Source organism: Metopolophium dirhodum, chromosome 3 (genome assembly GCF_019925205.1).
Source record: "Metopolophium dirhodum isolate CAU chromosome 3, ASM1992520v1, whole genome shotgun sequence".
NCBI classification, from domain to species: domain Eukaryota; kingdom Metazoa; phylum Arthropoda; class Insecta; order Hemiptera; family Aphididae; genus Metopolophium; species Metopolophium dirhodum.
This window is the reverse complement of record NC_083562.1, coordinates 19,150,393-19,161,974: the sequence shown is the minus strand read 5'-3', so window position 1 is coordinate 19,161,974 and position 11,582 is coordinate 19,150,393. Positions and strand designations below refer to the sequence as shown.

Sequence of the window (11,582 nt, the reverse complement as noted above, 5' to 3'; positions counted from 1 at the left end):
TATCTTAAAATTACTATGAAATAACTGGGTTTATGTATATTTTTTAGACTTTTTGGTTACAGAATTAACTACTTACGTACTGTATTCTGAGATCTATCTTTGAATTAATATTAATATATAAACGTATAAATGGTCAGTATATTCAAAATTTACATTAGGTGACAGGTACGAGTTTTTCTAATATTAAAATAAAAATTCGAAGGTAAAGGTAATATTAATATTTGTAATTTGTATTATGATTAATGATTATATCACGATGACATGATCTGTATACACAATTATAGGTACTACAATAGAATCATTTGTAAATAGCATAAATAAAGTTAAATAGATTATTGTATTACATTTTTCTTAAAAATTGCTCTCGGGATATTTTGGATAATCCGGTAATATTATTATAATAATATACAATTTTATATTATTTGGGTACTTGTACTTGGCAGTTGACTTGTTGTATTAATTGCGACCATAGACATATTAATATTTATTTATATGTATATGATTGCGACCCGGTACATAAAACGATAATAGCAGTGCTATCTACCCACCTTATTAGTTATTACACATCATTTTCAACCATCCGCAATGGCCGAACACTTTTGTCGCTAGACAACTCTGCTAAATATGATTTTTTATTTAATTTTCATTTTACAACTAGGTGTATAACGAATAGCAATTAACGGTTATACTCACTTTAACCCGACTTCGCCCGGGAAAAATTGAATAAACTTAAAATTTTGAAACATTGGTTTTAGTATACCTCAGTTCACGGGAAAATCGACATCGGTATACCTAGCTTTGTGAACTAATTCAACCGAGATGGGCAGGTGGATTCGATAATATACTATATAGCAATTGGTATAGTTTTGGGCGTATTTCAAGCTACTCTCTTAACAGGGGCGCCCGCAGAGAGGGGCCAGTGGGTGTTATTGCATCACTGCGATTTTTTTAATGAACAAAAAAAAATCTGTATAATAATACAATATTATGTTTTAAATATTTGCAGTTAGGTGGTCTTACTAAGGTATCTAACTATTCTCATAGTTATAGAATACGAAATAAGATTGTTGGTACTTGGTTGCATCTATAAGTAATTCATTGCCCCTTAAAAAAATATTCGCAGTCTTATCATTGAACATAGTTCTTATTCCTTATACTATTCAATGAATTTTATGTAAAATCTATTTTACCGGATGACAATATATTTCTATAATTATAATTACTACCAGAATAATAAAAATATCTAATAAGTACATATTAACATTAATTGTAGCCTGTAGCATTGTAAACCATTTGAGCGGTTGCGATGGATGCGTCGTATTGAGAAAAACATTTGTGGGGGCTGGATACCAATTAATCTGCGTACAAAAATATATTTGCATAATACCAATTTCCATATAATCAATGATCATACGTTAAGTTATTTCCGTTTAGGTACGTGAATATTTATATTTCTGACCTACCATATAGACCATATAGTAACCATATTAGTAGAAACTAGATAACATCTTCAAACAGTCCAAACAGAAACCTTTTAAAAAGTCATAGATTGAAACAAATTGTCTGCTAAAATACTAAAATCCATGTAAGTAATTATTGACTTATTGTGTTACGAAATAGTAGATTAATGCGTATAACATTACCTATGATTTATGAATAAAAAAACATTTTATTGCAGTAACTACAGTATAAAACATTGAAGGTTTTTTTTTGTGAAACATATAAGCATAAAGCATTGTAGGTATGTCTACAATTGAAATCATACAATTATAAGGTTTTTAAATGATGAAACATTTTCCAAATATTAGCCAATTTTAAATTACTTTATTTTATACCTCTGCGTTAGTTATTCTTTTGTTTTACAATAATTTAAAATGATATGAAAATAAAAACCACAATTGAAAAAAAGGGGTTAATATTTTTTTTTGCTTTGCTATCACGTACACGTATATATTTTAGAATTTACAATACTAAAATATTTATGCGTAACTTGCGGATAAAAGAAATGCCACGAATTGACCACATGAAAACACACATGTCAACAACATTTTGTTTCTGAACATTACAATAAAAAAAAAGTATATACATATTATAAAATAAAATATGGAGAAATGAAAATGACAAAAGAAAACGGACACGACGAAGGTTTAGTATAGAGGGGGAGGTTTGATAGAATTTTTTTTGGGATGGGGAACGTGGCTACTATTTTACTGAACAAAACGGTTTTAACACCGCTCAACATAAATATATTTGTATATTCATGTATATTACAGGTATATTGTATATAAATGTGAAATTAATATTTTACTAACGTTAAAATTCAGAAACTACTGAACCGATATCAATAGATTCCTCGAGACTCTGATGGTATTTTAAGCTTCTATGTTTTTAATCCTTTCGTATGCATTTCGTTTTGGCTCACAGATCGAATAATTTTATTGTTTGTATAATATAGGGTTGCAAATTATTTGCCATTGGTACAGAAATATAATAAAAAAAAATTTACAGACTAACATTGTTTCCTGTGTAATAATATTGCTTGATAGTTTGTTACAGTGGCATGCCCAGGATAGGGGTTAACCCCCTCTCCCCTCAATCTGACCAAGAAAATAATGCAATAAATAATATATATACCATTTTATATTGTACGTCGTTATCATACTTATCATTCAATATCCTTACATCCATAATTCATGATACATAGTTATTATTTATTAAATCGCATTCGTTGCCTGTAGTTAATTTAATAGATGCATGTATGCACCTATTAATATTTAGTTAATATAGTTATAAATAGGTGCCAGAATTATTTTATTTTAAAATAGTCAAAATAAAATGCTAATATTTTCTTAAAAAGTTGAAAATATTCTTCCAATATTCTTTAAAAATCATAATACAATATGCAAAATATATTTTTTTATTAAAATATTCTCATGAACTAAAAATAATTAAACAAATAATACAAAAAAGCTGATATAAATAGATACAAAATATGCAAAATAATTAAGCAAATAACACAAAAACCTGATATAAATAGGTACATAATAAAAAAAACTACATGTTAAGAAAAGTTTGAATAAATTATTATTAATAATAATATTTAATATTCAATTATTTTAAATTTTTAACTAAGAAAAACTAACTAATTGAAAAACTATATTTTGTTCCATGTGCTCTTGTGTCTGGTATCTGTAGGTCAGTTAAAATGTTTTTATATGTCTAATTTATATTATTTACGCCACTGCAACATAAAATATCGAACATCTATAAAAATTAATCAATATATTCTCTAATATTCTTTATTATACGAAATATTCTTTTATCTTGAAATATTCCCAAATATGCAAAAAAACTTTTGCCATTAACTCAACTGTTCATTTTTTGTAAAGATTTCGATCCCCCGTCTAACTGCATGGACTCAAAAAAAATATGCAAAAGAATATAATTCCGGCCCTTGGTTATAAACATTAACCATGATATTATGACTAGGTACCTATTGTTATTAATAATATCATATTATTACTATAACAAAGTTATGTTGAGTGCAAGGTATTTTGTATTCAAGGCTGGGCATTAACGAGTTTAAAGTTAAATTTGAGTTAAAACGTTAAGTTAATTAACTCATTACTTTTTTTTCAAGATTAATGTGTTAACTTCAAGTAAATTTTATTTCAAAAGTATCTAAATTAAGTTAATTTAGTTAATTTTCGTCCAGATAGGATAATACACATTTTTGAATGAGGTTTTTACTTTGATCTATCATTTTAAATTTCCCCAGTAATTTTCTTGAGCGTAAAGACAAACTATCTAATTAACTATGATATTATATGTGTCTGGATTTTTTTATTTTTGTAAATTAGCGAACTTTAACATTTACGAAGTTAAGTTACTATTTTTTCAAAGTTGACTTTTAACTTAACGAGTTAATGCAAAAAATACGAGTAACTTTTAACTCAACTAAACTTTATTATTTAAAAATAACGTAACTTAACGAGTTAAAAAAAATCGTTAAGTTGCCTAGCTTTGTTTGTATTATCTAATAGTAGCTTATTATAATAGTATATTGTATATAGGACCTATTCTTTCCTGATGCCTTTTTGGGCATTTTCCTGATGTCTAGCCGTCTAGGGATTACAATAGTGTTAACCCGGGCCTTCTTTGAACACCCAACTCACAATTTAAAAATCCTGGGCATGCCATTGGTTTGTTAGGTATTTAAAGCTATAATCTAGGTACTATGCATCGAACTTACTTTCGAGTTCAAAGGTCGGCAGGTTACAGCACGCAAAGGAATTTTGCGTGGCTCGCGTAATAAATTTATAATTTATGTACTGAGACCATTATTAATATATTTTGTTTGCGGTTTTTGGCTCTGGAAATTATAACATTTTATATTATATCATCATTAACATATTTTATACAAGTGAATGTTCTTGTCACAGCGTCTCTGATTTCACTTGTGAATTATTTATACTTTAAATCATAAAATGTGTTGGATTAATACAAATTATATGCAAAGTATTGGTGTCATCATATAATACAATTAATCGATTTTATAATGTTTAAATGTGTATACCTAGGTACTTAATATATTTAATATCCATAAGAAAATGTATAATTAGTGCCAATGCTTTTTAGATTCCATTATTTCGACCTTTCGAGGGATTGTATACGACATATTATTATACACACTTATTTGCAGATTAGGATTCCGAGCATATTTGATGATGTCCATTAGTAAACGTAAACGATCAATTACACGAATACGTGACTAAAATGTAAATTGAATTGGGTCGTTATTGAGCCTTATCTAAGTGTCTGACTCTACAATTTTTAGTATTCTAGAGAATAAAAGTGCTTGGCCAATGAAATAATTGAAAATAAACTATCTTCTAAAATATCTAAGTGGATTAAATGTAATTAATGATTAAATATAAACATATTAAAAATGTATTATTTATCTACGCAGAGTGATTAAGATTTAAAAAATGTGTAACTGCTAAAATTAAACTCACCTCAAATGCAATTTATCCATTGCTTACCAGGGTTTGATTTGTTGATCTGTATAATATTATTATTATATAATATATTTATAATTATATATAATATAATATAACTTGTAGGTATAATATTTTAGTTACTAGTTGTATACCTATTATACAAACACTTATTAAGTTATATACATTATACTATTATAGTATAAAAGGCCATGAATTATTGTTTTTAATATTGATAAATTTTGTACAATGAGAGTAAATCCATTTTTAAAACGAAAACCTATACATTTTATAGGCACTTAACACCTACCTGTATGTATAAAAAAAAACAAAATTAAAATAATTTAATTATATAAGTAATAGCTTTTGACATGCAATTATCGATGTATAATTAAATTAAAGCCATTTAAAGGAACTATCATCTAAATTATGTATTTGAGATTTTGAGAACTTTATATTTTTTTGTAGTGTTTTGTGTCGTCATATCTGTTATTTTGATTGCTATAACGCACGCTTTCATGGTCATATTTGTTACTTTTGTTGTTCATTCACAATGTTTAAAATGCTGTCTCTAAAAAAATAAGTTATATATAATCCATTATCTAACTGAGTTTTATGAAAAACTGGTTTGAGGAATAAAATAGTGAGCAATTATAATTACTACATAAGTATTAAATAAAAAAATAGTCCCTTATTAATATATTAGGTACCTACTAATAGGTAGGTAGTTGATAGATGATAATATACGTTCCTAGTTTCTATTATCTACATGTGTATACACTTTGCGAGAATACATGACCCAGTTTTACAAACGATTGTCCTTTAAAATTATTTTTCGAAAGTCCCAAGTTTTGTAAATATACTTGCTAACGACGCGTAATAACTCATATAATATTATATGAGTTTAGTTCCTAAGTGCACGATGCGTTCTTCTTTTTGTTCCCAAATTCTTTGGGAATATTTAATATATTTATCATAATAAAATATATAAATTGTATACTTTTTTCGAAAATTGTTGTTTTTATATACATATAAAAGATAACTGATAAGTGATAAGGATTGTAAACGAGTAAACGACAATAATTTTAGTAATTTATTAGATTATCTATTAAGTTTAATAGTTATAATGAGTTTAAAATGTTAAAATTGCTTTAATACTCGTATATATATGGTGGATAGCATGGCTTGCGTCTATACAAACAATGTTGTTTAATAGTTCAGACAGTTTAGTAGTGGGTTTAAATTTTTTCCAACGAAGTCTAAGGATCTATTTTAATATTAGATAAGTTTAGGAAAATACAGTAAGCTGCTATAATACCGACGAATAACGATCGTATTCAACTTTCCCAATGTTTGAAGTTATTATATATATATGTATTCAATTTATAATGCCACTCCATAATATTGTCAGATATAGTATTTGATAACTTTAGAGTAGGAATGGGTTTTATTATTATTTGACATTTTGGGTTATACTATTAATTTATTGTTTTATAGTTGTTGCCTGTTGGTCATTTCATTGGTTTATTTTATTTCATTTACGACGTAAAACCAAACCAAATAAGTAGTTTATTCCCGTATAGGTACCTACTTACTAACGTTTAGCTTCACGATTTTCAACTTAAGTACCAACATTTAATGCACACTTTCGACACGACTTTATATTATTTTATTATGATATATATTTTCTGGTGTCTTTCCATAATTGTGTCCATTTTTCGGTAATTCTAAAAATATTTTTTTTATTCATATCAATACTCACCTATTATAATTAAGATCATATACGGGGATATGGATAGGGAATTTGGGTAGGTTAGGTATGTTCACCTACATCACTGAAATCGTGTATACATATTACTGCTATTTAATAACTTATAGGCATTATGATTGTTTTTTTAAAATACATTTCAATAGTAAAATTATTAAAATTACCCTTTAAGATTACCCATGTTATGCTGGTAACACCAGATTCAACTTCCCGAGTTGACGTCAAAAAAACACTGAACACTGTAGACCAGTTAAAAACAATATAATAATAATAAAATAACAACAGTACAAAAGTGATTTGTTTACAGAAGAACGATTTATATTATAAATAATATTTTACATAATATTATGAAGAGATATTATATACTATGTTGGTATAGTACATTAATACATAATATTATATAGGTATATGTATAGAGAGGAAGATTCGGGTTATTCTAGAATAATGTTTATAGTATGTAGTATAATAATTAACAGTAAACAATAGAAAACTTGACGTGTTAAAAAATATATAAACTTAATATTAAATATTTAAGTAAAGTTTGGTCAGGGCCCAGGGGAGGTACACAGCTTAAAGTGAGCGTCTGGACAAAATAACTTATAGTTAAAAATAACGATATTACTTTTGATTACGATTGAAAAAATTTCGAATAAAATGTCACATATTAAAAAATAATAGGTGTTAGGAGTCACTAGTCAGGATAGTATATATTATTATTATTTATTGAATAATAAAACACGCGACGTGATAGGGAACTATCATAATATTATTACATGTTATTTATAATCCACTATAGTATGGTATTAGAGTAAAGTAGAAAATTCAAGTTCTAGAATATCTAATTATATTCCTATACGAGTTCAATAATTTTTATATTAATATAATATGTAGTCGGTGATTTTTAGGAAATATAATAAATCGATCGAATATTTTATGAAGATAATCAATCGATCGAATATTTTATGAAGATAATCAATCGATCGAATATTTTATGAAGATAATCAATTAATATATCGACAAATTATTAAATGAAAATTTTTTTTCCCTGGTTTATTTTTCGTTTTGAACATTAATTTTTGATTATAATATGCATGTTAATACAATATGGGTTCTACCAATGTTACTGCTAGTATGGAATGTAACAAAATACATTTGACAAACGAAGTAAAAAATTCTATAAATGCGCTTGTGTCGATTAACAAATATCGAGCCAAGGATTTAGGTACTCCTTTGTCCTTCTATTACCTACGTAATTACGTAGCCTTATGGCTTACACACCTATTATAATATATTTTCACAAATGTTGGAGCACCTCCAATTCTAAAAAGTGATCATATGGGTGCAGAATTTTTCGAATTGAATCATAACTGAACTCAGTTTAACGTGGATAGAAAATAATACCTACTTAACATTGATATAAGAACCAATGTATAATGGTAGGTATGCATACGATTTTAAGGTTGGACAAGTTCACGATTTGTTATAACTCGTATATGGAAAAAAGTAATTTATGGTACAAGTAATATTCCAAATATTTTTTTTCAACTTCTGGAAGTTAAAAATTAATGGATAAAAACTGATTTTGTTAAAAAATAAAATTTTACGATTTATAATTTGTATAACAAAAATAGTATATCATTAGGTACCTAATTAGATGCTAAAAGACCTACCGAATAAAAATAATTTAAATATTTTCCAAGCTCGAAGCCTAATAGTGTGAGTGTTTAAGAGGAATGAATGAGTAGGGTGTTTGATTCTCTGGCAAATTTCCCTTCACTCATCCAATAGGAGGAATCTAAAGTTGAACCAACTAGTCATTTTTGAACCATATAAAGTTGTACTTTTGTGATTTGGTCTTTCTTATTTTAGCACATGGGATTCTTTATATTATTATATCCAATAAGAAATGTATCTTCTTGAACTATCATTTATTTTATAATACTATCTAAATATATTATGATACACGAGTTTATGATAAATGCAAACTGGCACCTAATGAATAAAATTATTGTACATTTTCAGATTAAAACAGTCCTAGACTTGAAGTTAACATCACGTCATGTACCTACCTACAGTAAAAAAGTAACTTGTTTGGTTAAAAAATTATTTCCAAAAATAAGTAACAAATTAAATCCAGTTAATGTATTAACATCATTTTAATTTATAACTCGTTACTGATCTATGCAATTATAACACTGCGATACTTGAACCAACATTTACAGTTGATAAATACCTTATCTACATTTTATATACTTTGCATCATTTACAGTGGAGGATTTTGAACGGGGAGGAGGGTGGTGGTCTCTAATAAAGTAATAATTTAACATATATCAGCAATTAGTTTGACGTGCATTTGACTTGTGTACACATTTACATAGCATGATATAGCATGATACTTTACTACTTTAGATATTCCTCTGTTTGCGTACACAAAAAAAGAAAGTGTATTGTTTCAAAATGTATAAGAATATTTAAAATTATTTTTTGACAATCTTGGGGGGAGGGGGCCCTTTACCACCTTTTTTTATTAATTTTACATTATGTTCCTATCATTATCAAAATAGATAGCTACTATATGAGTATTAGTTGTTATAAATATTTTTTCGGTACATTTTTATTACGATCAATAGTTTACGCTGAAATGATGGGACATCCGTGAAGTCCACGCGATTTCCTGCGGTGCCTTTCTTTCAACCGGACGCAGCGGCTGTTTTGACGGCGGCGGCGACAGCGGCAACCCGAGTATTACCAGCATGGTACCTGAGTCCGTTGTACGTCTGCGGCGTCACCGGACTTCCGAACGGGTCACGGCCTCTTGCTTGTGTGTCGTCCCGCCGCGTGCGCACGCCACTTCCGACGCTGTCCCGTCGCGCTCGCATGCCAATTCCAACGCTGTCCAGCCGCTCTCGCTTGCCACTGTCGATGCCGTCACCGGGTCCTACGATGTCCGGCAGAGAAAATCGGCCACCGGCGCTTCGTCGGTCACCCGCACTGCCGATGTCGTCACCTACGCTGCCTCTGTCCATCCGCGGTATGTCGAACGCTTGCCGGCTGACGATGGACGCGAGCGTCGAGGCCGCCGAGTTGAGCCCATCATCGAATTTGTTGTAAGGTCCGCCAACCAACGACGAAGACTGTATGCGGTCAACCATTGGTGGTGATCTGTGGTAATATACAAACAAAAACGTTACACGTATATTAGATCGTGATAAAATACACTTTATTAACTTCGTATTATTATATTTTGGATTTTCCTCTTCGCGATCGAGTGAATGGAAAATAATATGGTTTTGAAATTCATCATCGCTATTATAAGCACGGATTAAAACTATTTTGAGGCCGCATGGCTAAATTTCTCAGAGGTCCCGATATGAAATAAATAACATTTGTTTATAATTGTATTTTTATTTTCATAATACCTATTTAAATATAACTCATTTAGAGGTACCTAATAAGTATTCAATTATAAACAATTGTATAGCTTATTCTGAAGAAAATTGTTGTAACTAAATGATTAATAATACAAATATATTAAAAATACCAAGTTTGAATAATACGTAGCAGGTTTAAAATACGATAATTAATATGTTAGGAAATATTTCGGGGACTAAGCTGCAGCCTCAAGTCGCTCCATATTTACACCTATGCCGACAGTGCGTATACGAACTTTAACAATGTAAATCGAAAAATGCAGCGTACCCACCACATAATACGTGCGAGCCAGTGAAACTATACTTGTTACGATAATATTATAGTGGACGTCGATAAAGTGCAATACCACAGATAATATCGAAAATCCATCAATCATTTTTAAACAGTTTTATATACTTAATATATATTTATACGTTTCTCATATTTTGTCTTAAATGGCAACTGAAATACACGATTTATTTACATAATAATATCTGTCACTTGTCCGAAAGTGTGATATGGTTATTATCCTTTGGTGAATATTGAGTCTCAAATCTCAATTAATCGAAAAAGTAGTTATATCTACGTATAAAGTAGTATTTATCATTATTGCAAAATATAATTATTATCAGCAAAAGCATTAGCCTTGTTTTTAAATATATATTTAATATACTGCAGATACCTTGGCTGTGAGTAATATTGTAGTCTGGGGATTTTTATTCTGATTGCCACAGACAGAATATTATTACTATGAAAAATGGAACTTGAGTAAATAATTAAGAAAATTTATTTTTTTAATATTTTTAACTTTTAAGTGAATATATTATATTGAGGGAATCGCTCCCCACGGGTTAATTTTCATGTAATATCAGGTGGGGACTATTCCCCCCTCCATCATTTTAGCCCTAGTCACGCCACTGCAATATCACGGATGATCGTTTCTTCGAATTTCGTCATTCGAGTTGTAAGACCAGCAATGAGTTACAACTGAATCGCGATTTGCGATTTCATGACAATCTTTCGCTGGTAATGATTTATATTGTTTTTATTTCGTAAACAACTGTACAATAGACACTATTGGACAGTCACATTATGAATCACAATTCGCGTATGAGGATAAACTTAAAAACTATTTTGTTTTATAATACGAAGTACGGTTAAACGGATTACGGGGCTACCCTTCGACTGCCAATTAGGACAGGAAAATATGGTGCAGAGTAGGGTGGATGAGTTCCGATCAAAATGTCTACAAAAATATAAAATTCATACGTTAAAATGTAATACATTTAGAAACATTCATTAAAATTAATCGAACTGTGACGGGTGACTATCAGCTAAGTAATTAAAAATAATTTAATCCTTATCAGTTATCGCTGTCAATCGGTTTAATATTGCCGGCAATATTT

The 11,582-nt window shown here is 28.9% G+C and overlaps 2 protein-coding genes across 2 annotated transcripts in view; one reads left to right on the top strand and one right to left on the bottom strand.

Annotated features, from left to right (window-relative positions):
• Positions 1 to 7,020: 7,020 nt before the first annotated feature.
• LOC132941427 (kinesin-like protein KIF12) overlaps positions 7,021 to 11,582 on the bottom strand; it is a 43,001-nt gene continuing 38,439 nt past the window's right edge. Inside the window, exon 16 of the mRNA XM_061009471.1 lies at positions 7,021 to 9,927. Coding sequence (XP_060865454.1) covers positions 9,456 to 9,927 — 472 coding nt within the window. The 3' untranslated portion in view covers positions 7,021 to 9,455. The remainder of the gene's footprint in view (positions 9,928 to 11,582) is intronic.
• Positions 9,833 to 11,582, top strand: part of LOC132941428 (G-protein coupled receptor dmsr-1-like) — a 164,696-nt gene continuing 162,946 nt past the window's right edge. Inside the window, exon 1 of the mRNA XM_061009474.1 lies at positions 9,833 to 9,932. The gene's annotated coding sequence lies outside the window, so the exon portion shown is untranslated. The remainder of the gene's footprint in view (positions 9,933 to 11,582) is intronic.